Here is a 21,500-nt window from a genome sequence, read left to right on the forward strand (position 1 = left end):
GGTGAGCTTAACATCTGTACCAATCGTCCTCTATTTTGTATGTGGGTCGCCGCCACAGCATGGCTTCTGACAAGTGGTGTAGGTCTGCACCCAGGAACTGAACCTGGGCCACCAAAGCAGAGCATGCTGAACTTAACCACTAGGCCACAGGGCCGGCTGCTTCTTACCTTTTTAAAAATAAATGTTTAAGGGATAGAACAAAACACTTACAGATTCAAACTAGGAAGTGTGTGCCTGCAACAAAAAAGAAAAAGGCCAGGATATAAAATGTCCCCATATTTTCCAAACCATCCTATAAGTTTGTCTTAGAGATCATTATGTGTTTCATGAGTTCTACAGAAATATGCGATGGAAACCAGCCTTGAAATTATCGGATATGGTTTTGAAGATGATCCCCAAAATAAGAACACCGAACTCCTAATGATGGTGAAATGTGATTGTCGTCTCTAATTTAATTGGGAGATAACTGTGTATTTGGAATTCTGTTTGAGAGTCCTTAAATGCCAGACAGTGGACTGTCTGTCTGTAGACTGAACTTTCTAGGGGAAAGGCGCCTGCCAGATCAACATCTTTTATCTTGGGGCTGAGAAATCATAACACAGCAAGGCCCATAGTTATATAAATGAAAGGTCTTTTATTATGCCTGTCATCACCCTAAATTGCTGTCCATTATCTTAAGCTGCCTGGTACGGGGTGGCCGCAGATATGTTGGGTGATTTTCCAACCAGAAGCCAGCAGGAACAGCTCTCCTCGATTGAACACTCACAACATGCTAAGTGCATGTTATGTACATGATCTCGTTTGACCCTACAGCAACTCTGCGGGCTAGACCATCATGTCTAGCTGACAGAGGAAGAACATGCAAGGCTCAGAGACATTAAGTAACTTACTGAAGGTTGACCAGTCAGTAAGTGGAGGACAGGCTTCACGCCTGGTCCATTGGGCTTCAAAATTGTGTCCACTATACCACAGTGCCTGCCACTACATCAAATGGAACTGAAAATATGTTTGAAGTGAATAAATATAAATTGTTTTCATTTTTGAAGTGTTGTGAGCACCTTTGGGTTACCTCTTTTAAATTGAAAAAAATCCATGAACTGTGTTACGGAGTTGAAAGCCATCTCTCTCTTGGGCAATGACTTGGACGTGGGCAATTCAATAATTTCATTCTTGTTTCATTCTTTGCTAGCATGAATTTTTGCTCGTTTCCTGCAGAAGGTCCCGATTTTTCACAAAATGTAATCAGCTCAGTGGTAGCTGCAGCAGCCTTTGTGATCGCTCTTGGAGTAATTCTTGGTGGAAGCCATGCTGTTAGGGGAATTTATAGGCTGCAGAAGGTTACTTGCTTGCCAGGTAGATGAGAGTTGAGTGGTTGTCAACCCTAGCTGCACATCAGATCCACCTGGGGAGCTGTTCCAAACCCTGCCACTTGGGCTGCACCTGGACAATTAAATCAGACTCTCTTGGGATGGACCTAAGCATCAGGATTTTTTTTTTAAGGCTCCTAAGTGACTCCCGTGTTCAGCCAGGGCAGAGAGCCATTGACGTAGAGGTTAGGAGCCTAACTAACCTCTTACTCTAACTCCTTATCACAGTGAGGAGTTACTCCAAGAGACCGGGAGTTCGATAAACCACCTACTTTCCTCCAGGACTGTATGCCAAGGCTCACCTCCGATTATTTCTCTCCTCACCTGACTTGTTTTCAACCTATGAGAGACTGGGATGGGCAAGAAATTATGACTTCCTCAGGGTGTCCCTGCGCCAACGTGACACTTTATTATGTGGGAAATGGGGCAAGATTCAGATTCCTTCTGAAGAGGAGAAAGTCTGAGAATGTGTATAACTTCATTCCAAAACATTGAATTCCTCTACAAAAGAGGGCATCACAGCCAAAGGACCGTACCTCAATCTTATTTTCCCCCTCGCCTTAGACCGTGTGGGGAGTTCTTTTCATTTTGTTGAAATGGCAGTTCACTCTTGGAGATGCCAACTGACCATCAGTAAACAATGGTTGAAAGTGAAACAGAGCCAGAAAGCTTGGCTCTGACTTCCTTTTTTTGACATATCTGTATTTTGTAACTATGGAGGAGTCACAGCATTTCCGGGGCCGACTTTGCCCGTCTGCGAATCGTAAATGCCTGAAGCTCCAGCACGACTGGCACAGGAGTTGTTGAACTAGAAGCCAGACAGCGCTATCAACCGAATGTTCTTATCAGGAAAGCAATTAATACTCTTTTTGATATGTGACATTCCTGCAGACACGAATATCTGCCCTTACTTGGGAATTTCCCCCATTTTCCTCAAATCCTTTCTTAATTTGATGTTTCATAAACATGCACTATTGCAGAAAAACTTGCTTGTGGGCCCTTTCTGTAACGTGGAAAATATGATCGTGCTACTGCACTGTGATCTGTTGACCTGTCATATCTTAAAAGGCCTATTAACAGCAAACTGATGAGCCATGCATTTTTCTCTTTTTTATCCACTCATCTCAGATTCGAGTAGTGAAGTAACCATGGGGGTTTAGAAAAATAAAAATACCTGTAAAGAAACTAAGGAAATATCTTCAATGCATGGTTTCTGAATTTCAGTTGCCCCCAATAATTCCCTCAGGTGTTTCTATCAATGTGCTTAGTTTATATATTATTTATAAATGTGCTTATTTTATAATATATATAACAGTATATTTATATAAAGTAAATTATTATTATCTACTGAATTATTTTCTGTAATGCGACACGGTTAATTAAATGAATAAGTCTTTGCCTTCATAATTTTTAGGATTCCGCTTTCTCAAAACGATTAGACTAAAGAAAAGACTCGTAGCAGTTTACGTACCCAAATTTGCACATGAATATAGTTGGAACGTTACAGGAAAGTTTTCTATCAGTTTGGGCTAGAAAGGGAAGCTCCTTAGAGTCCAACAAGTTAACCTGAAATAGTCCCACCTGAATATGGGGTTTCATAATTATGTAAAGTAATAATGATCAAAAATAAGACAATGTTGAAAATGCGCCATCTTACTGAATGTTGAGTACAGCCTCATACTGAATGGCTGAAGTCTGGATTGCTATTTAGACAAGGAATCATTGATCACGAGACAAGTATTTACCTTCAATGACATCAGAAATTACCCCCAAATGAAGAAGAAAACAAAGAAGGTTGACAAAAACTAGAGCATCCTAGTAAAGTAAGCAGTCAGAATGCGTATCACATGATACTGCGCTGCTGGGGGTACTGGCACATTTCACACAACCAAATGTGTTGCTGAAGCTCCACACAGTGTCCCAAGTGGGTCCAGTCAGGGCCTGAGAGTCAGCAGGGGCTGAAATATGTATGAAGCAATGACAAGTTCTTTTCAATGTGGTTTCCATCTAGGTGTCCTCATGAAAACAGGCTCTGGATTCCTTGCTTGAAGCGTGGGAGTCCTCAGAACCCCCTTCCTGTACTCCCTTTAGGTCTGGAGTCAAAAACTCAAATGTGTACAGAAGCCAAACAAGTAATGTCAATGAGGGCAGGGGGCCAGATATATGACTAAAGGGCAGGGTGGAGAGTGCAGCAGTGAGTGAGGGCGCAACGCAGCCAGAAGGGATCAGCTGCTGGGCAGCTTCAGCTGATTTGGGCTGTGCGGGAAGATATCCTGTGCTGCTACTGGATTTTTTTGTGAATTCTCTTAATTTTTAAATGTTAGCAACTGATTCAAAATGTTTTTTAAACTTTGTTTGGGGTAAAGAAAATGCATCTGCAGGCCAAACAGAGACGTAGACCACTAGTTTAGGACCTCTGTTGTAGACAAGAGAATGAACCAATTTATTTATCCGTTTATTTCAGGTCTGCCTTCCTTGAAAACCTAGAAACTTGCTGTCCAGTGAAATTATTGAAATCCGTCTTTGCCTGCTAAAGGCTTTTTGCATAGAAATGGGGGGGAGCTTGTTTATTTTATTTAACACCTCTAGTAATGTTTTACTTTTTGTCTTCATATCAGGATTTACTAAGAAAGCATGAAAATAAAACCCCATTAGTCAATTCCTTTTTCGATGTTCTGTGACAGGGCCTTTCATTGGCTTGTTCATTAACACCTGTGGCTGCCGCCGGACTGCGATAGTTGGAGGGCTGGTGAACTCGCTTGGCTGGGTGTTGAGCGCCTACGCTGCGAATGTGCATTATCTCTTTATTACCTTTGGAGTGACAGCTGGTAAGCATATTGAGTTTTTTAAACTTGATTTTAAATGTTTTTCTTGGGCATTTAGGCAATGCATTTAACTGTGGAAAAAGAGACCCCCTAAAATATTTTATCCTTTTGTCTCCTCCACCCACCCCAACCCCATCCTATCCTCCAGGAAATACTTTTTAATATAAGATATTAAATACACGTTAAGTGTGGGAAAACAACCTAACAACTCTACTTCTCTTCCCTAATAGAATTTAATTAAATTTTCCGTACCTGGTTCGAAGTGCTAGTCCTTTCTCTTATGAGGAACAGGAAAAGGAGGCAGTAATACAGACGTAGGTGAACAGACCAAATAATAAGGAAATTAATAAATTCTCTCATTTAATAACTGCAGAATTGAGCGTGAGTCACAGAGTAATCATTTTCTCCTTCAGCCCCGTTCAGATTAATGAAACAGCAGCAAAACCCACACACGTGCAGAGACTCTAAGAAGCAAATGTGGAGTGCAGTGTTGGTCCCCAGAGAAAAGGTTAAAATTGGCTGCCAGGCAGCACGGTTTGCATATCCGTTCTGCAAAATATCTTCCCAGCCATAATTTTCCTTTATCAACAGGTAGCAGAAGTCACACAGACAAGTCGTTTCTTACTTGTACAATTGTATTTCAATGAACCAGATCCAGCCTGACTTCTTTGAGTTCAGAGTTACAATCCCAATAAATGACACATTGGCAGCAGTGTTAGACTGAGAGTTTGCACTTCTTGCTAGGGTTTTTTTCCCCCACTTATTCTCTGTATGACTTTGGGCAAATTACTTAACCTGCTTGTGCAAAATGGGATAGTTAAGAGTGCCTCGTTTACAGGGTTGTTGAAATGACCATGTGAGATGATCTGTATAACACACTTAGCACAAAAGTGCTCAGTAGGTATTAGCTGATCTCTGATTGTTATTTTATATGTGACATAACATTGTTAGCTTAAGAAACTCTTTACGATAGCAGGAGACGGTGAACACAGAAACCTACTGTCCCTGTAAGTCGACGGGTTGGTTCTCTATAATGTACGTCTATCCACACATACACCTAAAGCACTTCCGTATCCTTTAAGGCGCAGTTTGAAAACCATTGATCTGAAGGACCTGAGGACAGTCTTAAAGAACAACTTAAGATGTTTTCCCTGCGTGTTTCAGAAACTTTTCCCTGTGACAGTCCAATGAATAGACCTAGCACAGGGATATTTGTGTCCTGGTTGAGGAAATAAACACCCCAGCTGAGACCGAGGAGCCACACGGGAGTCTCTGGGCAGACACGTGGGGCCCCCTATCAACTTGATCTGGTGGTGTTTGACTGTATGGGCTATGACTCGATCCTAAAAACTGGAACTTGAGATTTATTCTCATCACTTTAAGACTTCTATGGTTAGACTCTGTTTACACGGAATTTTATTTTTGCGGTTAATTGCTTATTGATTCTCAGATAATATTATCTCCATATTCATTCATTTATTCATTCATCCACTTATTTATTCAACAAATATTTATGGATCCAAGGAAATAGGAAGAAACCCAGGAAGCTGGTGAAAGGAAAGTGTTGAGCCACTTTATCACTCGCTCTTTTTATACAGGAAAAACCCAAAGAAAGTCTCTGAAAATAAATGTATCCACCTCCCCCACAAATATATATATGACTATATTTAAGTGGAAACTCCAGCTAAATCAATTAGCTTGTAAATGCAAAATGCTTTTGAGCTGTCATTAGTGAGGCATATTGAAGCTAAGTGGAAATCTAGCCCCCACTTTATAGAAAAGAAAAAGTTAGATGCAAAGATATACTGCAAAAAGCAAGTGGTTGAGAGAGTTATATATATCACCGTACTATTTATGTTTGAAAGAAACTTTGTTCATATCCTTTGTCAACTTAAAAAGCAAACTTGCCTGTTATTTTATCGCAAAATGAGTTTATTTGGGAATGGCCAAAAGACTTGCAAGTCAGGATGCACATGCTATGGCGAACCCTAGGCAAATCTGGAAAAGAAAGGTGGGGAGTGGCTTTTATAGAGAAAAAGGGGGAGTAGGGAGGGGCTGTTCTAAAAGAAAATCCATTGGGGGAAAGTAGCAGTTCAGAGTGGCAACAGCTTCTCATTGGCTGAGCTGTGGCACTTCTAATTGGCTGAGCTGTGGCATTTCTCATTGGCTGAGCTGTGGCATTTCTCATTGGCTGAGCTGTGGCACTTCTCATTGGCTGAGCTGCAGCATTTCTCATTGGCTGAGCTGCGGCATTTCTCATTGGCTGAGCTGTGGCATTTCTCATTGGCTGGGCAGTTGCTGGGTGGGGGGAGAAATCTTCCTTCAGTAGTAAAGTAGGTTTACTTCCAGTCCAAGATGCAAGCATCTGTTTCTTGTGAGAGCTCCCCTTACAGCCCTGCCAGAGTCCAATTTAATTTGTTTTATTAATTGTATACCTTCTTCATTCCAAAAAGCATTTGAGGCAAATTTGTTTACACCTTTTTTTTTCTTAACACCTAGGCAATTAAAATCGCGTGGAAGTGTCCTCCTATTAAGCAGAAAATTAATGTCTGAGCAATCTTACTTAGCCAGGGGAGTCTGGACAAATTTCTTCAGCTTTGCCAGAGCCCCATTCTCTTCAACCTGGCGTCTAAAGACACCTTTTCCCCCATGCATGCTGACCGAGGACCACAGGATTTTCTCTCCTCATCTGAACCTCCTTCCCCTATGCAGCCTGTTGGGCTCTAAGCTCCTCCTCTAAACCTGACTGTGGTGAAGAATTGCTCCAGGGCCCTGCACAGGGCTGGACATTAGCAGAGCCTTGCCTGACCACTGGACTTGAGTCTGAGTATCCCCAAGGCCTGTCCTATAAGCTCCTCTAATAATTGTGCTGATTATGGGTAACAAGCTCACATTAGGAAGGGGAAATGCTGTTAGAGGCATGGATAGTGTAACAGAAAAATAGATGCTTGTAGCATTTGGCACAGGGTTTTCTTTTTTCTCACACATGAGAGCATTTATTATTCAAACTAAGTTAGAATTCATGCTACTCTTATGCTTGTGTCCCTCAGTTCTGTTCCTTTTAGTCATTTTATTCTGCTGTTTAGAAATCCATAACCACATTAAATTTAGGATATTGGTTATTATCAGTGACAAATCAAATTTCTAAAAAATTAAACTTTTGTGTCAAAATCCAGATTATGACAAATTTCACAGGACAAATGACCTAGTTTCCTCAACAAGTAAATTGCAAGGGAAAAAAAAGAGAGAAATTAAGAGACAAAATATATATCAACAAATAGCAATGTGTGGGCCTTACGTGGATCCTGATTTAAACAAGTTTTTTACAAATACAGTCATTTATGAGACAGTTGGAAATTTGAACCCCTTTTGGATATTTCATGATCTCAAAGAATTGTTCATTTTTTCAAATAAGATAATGATATGATGATGCAGTTTGAAGAAGTCTTCTATTTAGAGATTCATACTAAAATATTTGCACATGAAATGATACATTCGGGATCTGCTTCAAATATAATATGGAGGATATGTTCGCTTCAAATATAATATGTATTATATTTGCAAAAAAAATAATATGGAGGAGGGAGTGTGTGGGGTGCGGAGGGACAAGATTGGTCAAGAGTTGATAACTATTGAAGCCGGATGATGGGGATATTCATTAAACCGTTCTGGGTTTTTTTTTTTTTGAGAAAGATTAGCTCTGAGCTAACTACTGCCAATCCTCCTCATTTTGCTGAGGAAGACTGGCCCTGAGCTAACATCCATGCTCATCTTCCTCTACTTTATACGTGGGATGCCTACTGCAGCATGGCTTTTGCCAAGCGGTGCCATGTCCACACCTGGGATCCGAACCGGTGAACCCCAGGCTACTGACGCAGAATGTGCCGCGCTTAACCCCTGAGCCACCGGGCCAGCCCCAAACCATTCTGTTTTTTAAAAGCTTACTTTGAATCTGATTTAAACTGTCTCATTAGCCAATGGCCTATTATAAGAGGTAAGAAAGTAACGTTAATTGACAGCCGTGCTGTGACACAGGTGTATTACCTTTATATATACAGCAGGACCACACAATACAGCACGGGGTGTTGTCTTTGCTTTACCAATGAGCTGAAACTAGGCATGTTCAACTGTGTGATCAAAGTTACACGGTACTTATGGGGAGCCGAGCCACGATTTACACCTGAGGCCAGCTGAGTTCTTTCTACGATACATCCCCCCAATACCATCATAAGGGCAATAATACTGTGCCGCAATATTTAAGATCGAAGAATTCCTTGGTTCTTTGACAAATAACTATTTTTTCAAAATACTAATCGGTGTACTTATTTTAAAAGCTGAATTTTTTTCTGCCTTAACCTTGGAAGTGTAAAATTAGCCTTGTATGAAAAAGGTAGCTATTATTTCAAAATAGGACCATTTTATCTTCCCCGAGAACTTTCTTTCATTCATTTCATTCCTTTGTTCTATGCCAGGCACTGTTCTAGGCACTAGGAGAGAGACATCAGTGAACCACACAGCAGAAGATCCTGGCCTTCATGGAGCTCATAGTGCAGCAAAGGGGAGAAGGGGTCAGACCATAACCACAACACACGATAAACAAGTAAATTAGACGGTTAAGCATTTACTACAGGAAAACAGAAAAGTAGAGCAGATTAAGAGGGTTGGGGAGGGGAGTGGTGGGCAGAGGGAGGGTTGTGTTCTAAAATAGGGGGGTCAAGATGGGCTTTGTTGAGAAGGTGAGAAATGAGCAGGAGATGGAGGCCTGGGCCCTAGATCTGTCTGAGGGGAAGAACATTCCAGTAGAGAAACAATCATCTTATGTAAAGGCACAAGGTCCCCAAAATTCCTATTAGCCATTGAAATCTTCGGGATTATATTAATTTTCTCAAACAGCATACAGATATTCCAGGTAATTGAAAGTCAACCAACTTGTCATGGTGCAGGCCTGGTTTACAGACTATTGACTATTTTTCTCCACCTCCTGAATATTAGGAAATGAGAGATTTCTGCCTTTTTTTGGACTTAAAAGTCATAAAGGTTAATTCGGAGTTTGGTTCGAAATCAAGGACAGCCATTTTCTTAGGCTCATTTCTCCCATAATGCAAATTATGGCAATGTGGCCTCCCTCACTAAGGCGTGGGGACCTGCTCCCACTTCTGCTGAGAGTCGCTTAGAGGCCAGCTTAATTGTTCTTAAAGCAAGGGCATCGCCTGAAGAGCGATTGGTTGGGGATCGTTGGCTTCTGACAGTTGCTGTAAATATCACTGCTCTAAGGTAAATAAAAGAGGCAGGTTGCTTCTTGGGGATCATCTTAGAGACTCCGGCTGAATCAAATCCTCTTGTGGCTTCCTGCTGGCAGGTGGGGAGATGAGCAGTACAGGGTGAGAGGTAGTGTGGGCCGCGGAAGGGGACCAGGCTCTGCTGTTGGGTCTGAATTCCAACCCAGATTCTCCACTCACCTGCATCAGGGCCTTGGGAAAGCACTTCAATCTCCATGAGGTCCAGTCCCATCTTTTATAAATTAGGCATAGCTTTCGGGGTTATTGTGAAAACTAAATCAGACAAAGCCTGTAAGCAACTAGCACATAACCGGCACTCAGTCAGTGGTAATCGTTACTGTATTTGCACGTGTGATGGCTCTGGTCCCCTTCCAAATTCAAGTAATTCTGAAACTATTCAATGATGCTGAACTAGCGAGGCTTCAGCTTTGAGGATCGATCTTGGGCAAGTCTCTTTCATACTATCCCCCTGCTGTCCTAATGTCAGGAGGTCCAGATGGGGCCCCATGATCATCTGAGGTGGGGTATATGGTTTCCCTCTGTTTGTACCTAGAAGTTGAGAACACAATCCCCAACCTCTTGACCAACATTTTATTTTATTTTATTTCACTTTTTTAACAGACCATTTTTTAGAGCAATTTTAGGTTCACGGCAAAATCGAGCAGAAAGTACAGAAAGTTCCCCAAACCCCTGCCCCCAACACACACAACCTCCCCCACCAGCATTTTAATTTTGTCCACGTCAATCACAAACTGTTCCAATTTTCTAAGAAAGATACAATTAAAAATCATGGATACCAATAAGTGTTATGTGGTTTTGATATCCAGTAGTTGCTATATTTATGGGTACATTATAACCCCTTTTAGTCTTCCAATTAATCTGTGAACAAATTGGCCCATTCCTGAGGCTTCTGCAAATTGTCTGCAGTCGCTCCTCATCCCTTTGTACATAAATACTTTTCCGGGTACTCAGTGCAATTAGCACTGACAGCAGAGTCCTCAGAATCCATTCACTCTTGCAGCAAATCACTACGCGCACACTGCGTGTCCTGGGCAGTGCCAGGCGAGCATACCAGGGCTGAGAAGAACACAGCCCTGTCCTCCTGGAGCTCATCTGATGTGAGAATGCAGACTTATTTTACTGCTGGAGTAACCTGTGCTGCAAAGCCTGTTGGGAGAAGTGACGGGCTAGAAACTTCGGCGGATGACCCTTTTGGTGCTTACCCACAGAGCTTCTTTTCGACCATCATTATTATTTCTTTGTTAAAAAAAAAAAAGACTAATATAATGAAATGCAGATGATCTTTAAATGTTGCAGATTCTGATATGTCCATTTATGTCACGCTGTGTGCTTTTTCTTCCCCTTCCCTCCCGCGCAGGCTTTGGAAGCGGGATGGCTTACCTGCCGGCCGTGGTCATGGTGGGGAGGTACTTTCAGAAGAGGCGCGCCCTTGCGCAGGGGCTGAGCACCACGGGGACGGGCTTTGGCGCGTTCCTCATGACGGTTTTGCTGAAGTACCTGTGCGCAGAGTACGGATGGCGGAACGCAATGTTCATCCAAGGCGCCGTTTCCCTAAACCTGTGTGTTTGTGGGGCGCTCATGAGGCCCCTCTCTCCTGGGAAAGATGGAAACGACCCAGGAGGGAGAGATCCACAAGTCCTCCCGGCTCCCTCCACTGAATCTATTAAGTCGAATGGACCAGTGGGCAGAGCAGAAGAGAAGGGGGACCCGCCGGGGAACGAGGAGACTCTCAGTGACCTCGCAGCCCAGGCGTGCCAAGAGAAGGCCGGGCTCAGAAAGAACATGTGCGCCCTTCGGGTTCTGAAGACGGTGAGCCAGCTGACCCTGAGAGTCAGGAAGGGCTTCCGCGACTGGTACTCTGGCTATTTTGGGGCAGCCTCGCTCTTCACTAATCGAATGTTTGTAGCCTTTATTTTCTGGGCTTTGTTTGCATACAGCAGCTTTGTCATCCCTTTCATTCACCTCCCAGAAATCGTCAATTTGTATAATTTATCGGAGCAAAACGATGTTTTCCCTCTGACTTCCATTATAGCAATAGTTCATATCTTCGGGAAGGTGATCCTGGGCATTGTGGCCGACTTGCCTTGCATCAGCGTTTGGAATGTCTTCCTGATGGCCAACTTCACCCTGGTCCTCAGTATCTTTATTCTACCACTGATGCACACCTACGCCGGCCTGGCGGTCATCTGTGCCCTGATAGGATTCTCCAGCGGTTATTTCTCCCTGATGCCCGTGGTGACTGAAGACTTGGTGGGGATTGAGCACCTGGCCAACGCCTACGGCATCATCATCTGTGCTAACGGCATCTCCGCGTTGCTGGGACCACCTTTTGCAGGTAAACCGTGCGGTTAAGGCTTTAAGAGCTTACAGTGCATGTAGATCGTTAGGTTGTGCTCTCATTTATGTGATGAACTCCAAGATAAATAAGAAAGAAGTTTCCATTTGTGAACATGCTCCCTTTTCTTCCTGTTCCTGCCGCCCGATTTTTCTTTTTTAAATTTTAGCAAGTCAAGGGTCATTCTTTCATGTAGAATGTAGATGACTTTTTGATCCTTATCTGCAAGGTAAGCGGCCAGACGGTAAAGTGGACAATGGAATAGTGTGGAACCCCCGCCCTGTCTGAAGGAGGCAGCGTCTGCACAGCTCCAGCTGATTTCTGTCACCAAGAAATATGGAGAATGGTTGCCAGATCTTCTATTGTTAGGATTTTTTTTTCCCCAAGAGAAACTAAGACTCTGGGCTCTTAGGTGACATTTCCAGAATTTTAAAACAAAGCTGCGTAGGTCCAACAACACATCCATGGCCGGACCTATCCCTGTGGTAGTCTCCTATTGCTATTGTGACAAATTGCCACAAATTTAGTGGCTTCAAACAATACAGATTTATTATCTTACAGCTCTGGAGGTCAGAAGGCTAAATTGGGTCACGGCGGCTAAAATCAAGAACCACGCTCCTTCTAGAGGCTCTAGGGACGAATCCATGCCCTTGCCTTTTACAGCTTCTCGAGGCTGCCTGCGTCTTTGGCTCCTGGCCCCTCCTGCATCTTCTTGGCCAGCAGCGTAGCATCTCCTCCTCTCTCTCTGATTCTGATGCTCCCGCCTCCTTCTTTCATGGGTAGAGAGGCCTGTGATTATATTGGGTCCACCAGATAATCCAGGATAATCCCCCATCTCAAAGTCCTTAACTCAATCATACCTACAAAGTCCCTTTTGCCACATAAGGCACCATGCACAGGTGCCAGGCATTAGGACATGGGTATTTAGGGAGAGCTGGGGCATTCTGCCTACCACAGGCCCAGTGGCCACCAGTCGGTACCATCTGTGCGTGGGCAGAGGACAGGAGCAGCTTGACGCAGGAGGTGCCCCATATAGCACCTAAAGTGATTCTTGGGTTGTAAACCTTTAGTCAGCCCGCTGCCAGTGTCCTCAGCTGTATAGACAAAAATCCAAGATTTCTTGGGGCTGGCCCAGTGGTGCAGTGGTTAAGTTCGCACGTTCTGCTTCAGTAGCCTGGGGATCGCTGGTTCGGGTCCTGGGTGCACACGTGGCACCGCTTGGCAAGCCATGCTGTGGCAGGCGTCCCACGTATAAAGTAGAGGAAGATGGGCATGGATGTTAGCTCAGGGCCGCTCTTCCTCAGCCAAAAAGAGGCGGATTGGCAAGGGATGTTAGCTCAGGGCTAATCTTCCTCAAAAACACAAATCCACAATTTCTTGAACCTCAAATTCTGAGGAGGACTTAAAAATGACTGTGTTGACACAAGCCTTCTGCCAGCGGGGATCTCTCACATGTGTTCACCTCAGTCCGATGGAGAATTTGCTTCTTCCACTGGGCACACCAGAAGTCACAGGCACTGAGGAGTCCTGTGTCAGGCCGGGTACCTCTCTGAACCTGTTATTTGTGGAAAGAGGCATCAGGGTTGGGCAGGTAGACTCAATCCCCAAGAGGCCAGGTACTTGGCAAAGGTGACAGGTCTACCCTCTGTCCAAGGATAGGATGCAGGAGCCCACGTAGCGTGGAAGAGACCAAAACTCAACACAGAGATGCTCTCTGGAGAGGGCTGCCAGGGCGGCCAGGCCAGGGCTGGTGGCGATTGTCACAGCTGCCAGAGGTTCTGGGCAGTGTTTTAAGCTAACCTGGGGGAGCCTCACCGGTTCAGATGCCCCCACCCCTTGCTCATATGGCCCCTCCTGGTCCTTTAGTCTCATATCCTCTGCAGGAATAACTCTTTCCTGTGGCTGGGGAACCCCATGGATGCGGGACAAAGCCTTCCCCCCACCCTTCCTTCCCAGTGTCTGTAGAGATCCTACGGTCATCTCCTGTCCTAGGACCCTGCTGGCAGAGGGCCTGTGTCAACACACTCGGTTTTAAGTCCCTCTAGAATTCGAAGTTCAAGAAATCGTGGGTTTTTGCCTATACAGCTGATGACACGGGCATGGGCTGACTAAAGGTTTAAGGCCAGAATCACTTTAGGAAACCCAGCGGCTACATATGGGGCATCTCTTGGGTCAAGCTGCTCCTGTTCTCTGCCCGTACACAGAGATGCAGGCACGGCATTTCTAGTGAATAGTGAATAAGTATAGCACTGAGACAAACTATATTGGCATCTGAAAAGTCTGAACTTGCTCAGTAATCTCACTGTATAGAATTCTGTATCAGGGAAGCATTTGGCTATAAGAGAACACCCCACCAATGGTAGCTTTAAAAGAGACTTAATTGTGTCACATAACCAGAAATCTAGAGTTCAGGGACTAGACAGTATTGGGACCATGTCTCCAAGATCCTCTTGGCCTTTTCCTCATGCCAGTTGCCTCCTGGTCACACAAGGCTGCAGTAGTTCCAGCCACTACATCCTCATTTATAACAAGGGGGAGGAGATAAGGAAAGGCTCAGTCCCAGCAGACTTCCACTTATATCTGATTGGCCAAAACTGTGTCACACAGCTAGTCCAAGCTTGAAGGGGAACTGAGAATTGGAGCATTTTACTTTCCAGCCTCTGTACTAGAGGAAGGAAAGGAGAAAAGAATTGGATTGGGGGTTGACTTTTGGTTGGTACAACCAAAAGGTTTTTTTTGTACCAACCAAAAGTCAACCAATGGTACCTTCCAGAGATGTTAAACTGAAATATCCATTCAGGGGACGGGAACGTTATCAGTGGCTCATCTACCCTTTTGTTGGAGGTCCTTCAGATATATTGTATGTGGAAATAGAATGTGTCATTGATGGTTCTTCACATGATCCGGGGGTACTTTCTGCTTCTAACAGTCAGTCTAGGGTTATTTTTATGCTGATCCATCAGATTTCAATAGCAGCATCAAAACACAGCTGTGAGGTGCGGTGTAAGGAATTCATGATCAATGTTAGTTAAAACACCGACATTTAGCAGCATGGTTTCCTTATCCCCTTCCTGTGGTCCTGTGCTTCTCACTCAGTTGCATCCTAGTGCACTTTCTTGAGTGGAAGAGAAAGGAATTACAACTAGAAGAGAGGGGGTTATACCCAGACCTGCGTCCTCAGGTCTTATCTCTGCCTGCTTAAGGTTCCTCCCTAGAAGTGGATTCTGTAGCTGAATGTGATCCACATGGCTGGTAGTAACCACGGTGTTAATGGTTAAGAACCTTCTATGAATGTGCATCTGATGCTGCTATGGGGACACTAAAATCAGTGTTCTGCTGTGCATCTCCAGGCCAGCAACCTAAAGGGGCCTTTCCTTCTTTTTGTTTGTTAGTTTCTTCTCCTTCCACTGAACTCATGCACTAAGAAATGCTGAACCACGTCATTGGCTAAGTGCATTGTATTTAATTCATTGACTTTCCAGGCCAAGGAGCCAGCATTGCAGTAAGATGCATCAGGCTTTTATGCATTGTTGTTCAGAAGTGACTGGCAATATGAGTGACTAAATAACCACATTAAATTCTTGCTAGAAATTCGAGATGGGCTAGAAATGATTACTTAGCTGGCTTTGCTACAAGGAAAATTACTGTTCACATTACCTTTTTCTTTTTCAATGGGCTTAGAAATGAATGTGTTTTCCATTTTTCAAAGCAATTTCTACTGGAATGAAAAAATCTGGTACAATTTAGTAGCAAGTTAGACAATCACACAATTCCATTTAGGAGAAAAATATGCAATCAAAGACATTGAACAGACACTTCAACCAAGTCATTTAGCAACATGAACTGCTTGATCTAATTTATTTATAATATTGCCAGGCATTCAGTCCATCTCCTTTAAAGGTGTAATAATAGTAGATGCGTTTCTAGATGTTTCCAGTGTAAAATATAGCGAAACTCGGCCACTAGATTGGACTGACCAAGAGTCTACACATCTCTCCTCCACTCATATAAAATATAAAGCCCTAACAACAATTTGCAATGTTTTTCACCAAGAGCTAAGAACACTTATTTAATATATAAGAAAAACAACTATCATTCCTCATTGGACAGACTCAAAGGAAAGGAAATGCATTTTCATAGGAAACCAGATTTTACTTGGAAGCTGTTGACTTGATGGATGGTTAGATCTGGGTTGCCAAGGATCCCAGGCTCCAAACCAAGGAACCGAGGTCACACCTGCAGGGAGAGGTGGTGAAGGATGATGGAGGTGGGCAGCTTGTCAGAAACGTCTTTTCTCTGAAGAGTTGTGTCCACATGTCCTGAGGATCAGAGCGTGTGGTAAAGGGCTCTCTCTCCTGACCAGCTTGGCATCTGACGCAGGACTGGGTTGAGTTCAGACTAGTGGAAAATGTTAAAACAGGCGCCAAAGAGAGATGGCAGGATCCAGAATCACTTAAAAATAAACCATAAAGGTAGATTGGAGAAACCTATGGGATTAATTTAACATAAAATTTAGGACTGCTCCTCCAATTTGTACTGTTAAAGTATTTGGTGAAGTTGGGGGCGCTTTTTAAAAAATTGACGTATGAGTTACTTTTCAAGATTGGGATGTGTGAAGACACTTGTACAAACATTTCTATTCTTAGGGGAAAGATGCAAGACTTTAAAATATAATCAATTCAATTTGAGGTTGTAGTAATAGGTAATATACTTAGCAGACATTTTCTATACAGCTCTTCCTGGACTTACAATGGGGTTTGGTCCTGATAAAGCCATTGTAAGTTGAAAATATCATAAGTCAAAAATGCGCTTAATACACCTAGCCTACTGAACATCATAACAGCCTAGCCGACCTTAAATGTGCTCAGAACACTTATATTAGCCTACAGTTGGGCAAAATCATCTAACATAGGACCTATTTTATAATTAAGTGTTGACTATCTCATGGAATTGATTGAGTACTGTACTGAAAGCGAAGAACAGAATGGTTGGATGGGTCCAGCATGGTTGTAAGTGTATCAGTTGTTTAGCCTCATGATCGCCTGGCTGACCGGGAGCTGTGGGTTGCTGCCACTGCCCAGCATCCCAAGAGAGGATCGTACTGCATATCGCTAGCCCAGGAAAAGATCAAAATTCAAGATTTGAAGTACAGTTTCTCCTGAATGCATATTGCTTTCACCCAGCTGTAAAGTCAAAAGATCCTAAGTCAAACCATCGTAAGTTGGGGGCTATCTATAGTCAGCAGAGACAAGAGGGAGGATGGAGTGGAGGGAAAGAGATGCTAGGGTGTTCTAAGGGTGATGGTGCTTATTCCTGTCCCCCAGAAGAGGGACTAGTACATGTACAGACAAGGAGCCAAGAGAAATGTGTTTGAAACTCCAAAACATTCACTATGGCTGTGCTCTTGGCTAAGTTCTGGGCAGCAAGGGAGAGAGATGGGAAGGGCCACATCACAGAGCCTTGGAGCTTATACTCAACCACTTCACACGAGACAGTAAATAGTCTGAACCAGATACAAGTAAATTTTCCAATCAGTTAGGGTTTTGTCCTGCTTCTGGGATCCGTGCTCAGCAGCGACGGTAGTCCAACTTGTTTCAGCTGTCGGTGTTTGTTATTTAGAGCCATCATTTCTACTCTCAAGTACTTGATCACATGAAAAGTGAGGATTTAACTATTAAAATGACAAGGTCGGCTTCCATGTGGGATGAGTGGAGTGTGAGAACCTCATTTATATTTATTGATTTTTTAAAAAAAATTGTAGCTTACAGATAGTCCCCTAATATACTCTGCCTGTAGATACAGACCACTCTGCTTTATCTGCAAGTGCATCATTCACTTCCTCCTCATTCACAGTTGGTCCACAGTTGACAAATGGTGACATTGAGCCGAAGTTGAGTGTATTTTTGTTCATGTGTCAATGTCACTGTGCCTCTCTGATTCAATTCTGAAGGTGAATCATTGTTTTTGGATTGTATGTTTAATCTTATTTGTCCCTTTTATCTCCAATTGAAGATTAAGAAAAGATTATAGAACGTTTTACTAAGCCACATCTAAAGAGTCCGATATTTTCTTCTTTTTTATATCAAATAACAAACTCAACGTCTTGACTAACTTTTAAAGTATATCCAGTTCATAGCTTTTGAGTGGTTAAAAAAATTATAAATTTTTAATGCTATTAAATGTTTGGTTTAATGCTCTCAGTTCACATGATAGGCTATGTGGGGACGATGCTATGGGACTGATTCTTAGAATTAATCACTCAAGTAAAAGAAACATCATATTTCATAGTTTCTGAGACTTTTTTTCACATTTTAACATCTCTGACTTTGGAATGCATTTGATAAAGCCTAAGAAAACATTGAGTCATATTTTATTTGACAAGGATGTGTCTTTCTTATTGATACATAAGATAAAGGTGCATCATATAATTTATGGTATCTTGGAATCCATGCAATATAGTAGTATTTTATAGAATACCTAGTAAGATTATTCTATGACAGTATTAGATTATGATATTAAAATATTAGAAAAGAACTGATACTTTAGTCAACATTTAAGCCTATAGCTTTGGCAATTTAAAGTTTTATAAACATAAATATTAAAGTTTTATAGCTGTAAATGTGGATTTTATAAAACCTGGAAAATTGGATTCTTTCTAGAACAGATGTTGACCCTCAAATACTTCAGAATGAATGAAAGTTCAAATGTCTTCTGCTCAGCATTTTAAATACGTACTAGAAACTTCTTCAGAAGAGTTTTGAAGGTTTTAGAAAAGATTCGTGTTTATATTTGTGAAAAAAGGAAATCATTAGATTTACTTTTCACTGCTGGCTTTTTGTGCCAGCCTGAGAGTTACCTCAGAGGGCTGAGAACCAGAAGGTTCCTTCCATGGATCAGCCAGCTACTGTTTCAGTGCCTTAAGAAGTATCCTAGCGGCTTAAAAGATAAATGCAGCCATCCCCAGGCACAGGAACTGTAGCGTACATTGCCTGGACTTAAAAATAGCTAAATGAAATGTTTTGGGCATTAAATGATGCATAAATAAATTCTTATAGAAATATTTGTAGTAGCAATAAATGCCTGCTTTGTGTTCTTGACTTTTATCAATGACGTTACACTAAATATATTCTTTTTTGTTTTGTAGGGTGGATCTACGACATCACTCAAAAGTATGATTTTTCCTTCTATATGTGTGGTTTACTTTACATGGTGGGGATACTCTTTTTACTCATTCAGCCATGTCTTCGATTTATAGAACAATCCAGAAAAAAATACATGGATGGTGCACATGTTTAGTGTCCTGTTATGTTTCCTGTAAGATTTCTTTGTGATACTCTCGCTACCTCACATGGTTGCTGTGAGGACCTATGACGTATCGTGGGAAAGTGCTTTGTACGGTAACTGGCACTGCCACTTGTAAATGTCATTGTCATTGTCATTTGAAAGCTGCACTGCCTTTCTGTTTGAGGAGGAGCAATGCTGGAGGGTATAAGGACTACATACGTTTTAGAGATGGCAGTGTCCTTCGAAGACAGCCCATTACATAATTGGTAGAAATGCCCTTATAAAAACTATTCTCTCTTGTTGTCCCCTGGAACTAGGGTTTTAGATACAGCTTTTAAAACAGAGACAAGGAATAAAAGCTTTTCAACCTGACTACTTCGTAAGGTAATAGTAAAGTATCTGACTTCTCCTGGAAAGATTACAGATAAATGGATTTTAAGAATAAGAATGTGACCAGATTTCAGGAATTGCTCCAGGGAGCTGTTAATCTACTGGTGTGAAACAAAGGCGGGCTCTAATTTCAAAGGCAATACGTTTAGTACAAATAAAGAAACACAGTTTATATTTTTATGCAAGACTTCAGCAGCTAGGGAGCACAATTTCTAAATCTTCCTCTAAGAAAAGCATTTGCTATCAGTTCTAATACAATATTTTCCAGTTGTAAACTGAATCTTGACGCAAAACCTTAATAAATAATACTAATGATTTCCTTAGCAAAAGTCATATTTATGCACACAACCGGTGAGTCAAGGGCTATGATTCGAGCACTTTTATTCATATCATCGGCCTCTTAGTTTATGAGCATGATGTGGGGCCTGTAAAAAAATTTTCTGAGTTTCTCCTGCCTAATAAATAAAAGAGAGATCTAACTGCTGGTTGACATATAAAGTTGGTGGTTAAATCATTTGTAAAGCAGGTAACTAATCCAAAATGTAAGACTATCAAGTTGTGAGGGTAATACCAGAATGCCCTTGGTCTGGATGTCTGCACCTGACATTGGAGTAGTGGTAACAAACAGCCCTTCTCCAGTCCCTCTTGTTGTTATATAGATAACTCATCCGCCTGAGCTCAGCACAGTTTAAAAATAGTTCTCTTGATTGATTTCATCCAGAAGATAACTGTGACTCATGACGTCAAATGATGCTCTTCCTTTATCTGAGATCTCTATTTTTCTAAGCCAAACATTTTTCAGATTGCAGAATGTTCTTCCCAGAATCATTTTGAAATTCCTGGCTGCCTTCCTTGTTTACACGTATTTTAGAACTGTTTAAATTTCTGCTCACAATTTTCTCATCACACATACACACAAAAATCCTTTAATATTGTTGCTAGTGTCTTGGGTCAAATTTATCTAAAGTGAGCACAGACCATTCTCAATTATCCTTGGTAATTAGAGGCAGAAATGATACTAGTAATTGGAGTCACAGAATGTTACCCCAAGCCTAATTTTATCCAGCGGCGTCAGTCTTACTCCACCAAACTCTTCAGAGCTGTTAACAAGTGATTGCATGGACAAGTTTCCATTCTGTTTCATCTCCATTATTTCCTGCCGTAATGTCTAGTGGGAGGGGTTGTGTAATGAAAAGGACCACCAAGATAACAATAATAATAACAGGCAGCTAATGGAAAGGAGAAACAAAAGCATCGCTAATATACACCCTTGATATTACCTCCAATGAGTCAAGAATTGCCTGTAAATTATTATAGATAATAAATTGCATGTCATACTCCATTTGGTTCAACAATGACTTGTTTGTTATCATCACTGCTTTGGCTGCTGTTAAAGAACCCAGCTTGCTAGTTTGATAAAGGAAATCTTTAAAGCTAAGGCGATGCTCTCTCTATTTACTATAAAATTAGGATGAGTAGATTGAAAAACATGTTGTGTGTTTTAAAACTGACTACATTACTTCATTACTCTCGTTTTCTGACAACACCAAGTTAACAAGAGGCGGTGTTACATACTTTGAATGGTGCTAAAGCCAGCGCGTCTTGATGCTCGTCCTGCTGGTTGTGTGTCATAAATATGAACTTTTTATCCAACAACCTGGCTTTAGTTATACCCAAGTTAGACCTGCTCACTTTCGGTTTATGCCGTTGTTTGTTGATTTACTGTGTTTATGGAAGTGATCGTTTCTACCAAATCATAAGTTCCCATTTTACAAAAATAGAGTAAAACCTGCTTGCAATATTCATGTTGACAACAGAATAAAAGAGAATGCTATAATTACGGCAGATATGTTAATGTTTCCTGTTCAAAATGTTATTATTTACAGTTCTTTGGAGATTTTAGAAAGGGTTAATTGTATATTTATATTATGTGCTTTATAGTTTTCGCCTCACATATCCAAGTAATTTTTGTTTACATACAACTAAATAAATTTTGTTC

The 21,500-nt window shown here is 41.9% G+C and overlaps 1 protein-coding gene across 1 annotated transcript in view; it reads left to right on the forward strand.

Moving 5' to 3' along the window:
• The window catches only part of SLC16A14 (solute carrier family 16 member 14), a 31,965-nt gene extending 10,465 nt beyond the window's left edge, over nt 1–21,500 (forward strand). The window contains exons 3-5 of the mRNA XM_014836008.3: nt 4,052–4,195; nt 10,850–11,827; nt 18,972–21,500. Coding sequence (XP_014691494.1) covers nt 4,052–4,195; nt 10,850–11,827; nt 18,972–19,123 — 1,274 coding nt within the window. The 3' untranslated portion in view covers nt 19,124–21,500. The remainder of the gene's footprint in view (nt 1–4,051; nt 4,196–10,849; nt 11,828–18,971) is intronic.

This window comes from Equus asinus, chromosome 19 (genome assembly GCF_041296235.1).
Source record: "Equus asinus isolate D_3611 breed Donkey chromosome 19, EquAss-T2T_v2, whole genome shotgun sequence".
NCBI lineage: Eukaryota > Metazoa > Chordata > Mammalia > Perissodactyla > Equidae > Equus > Equus asinus.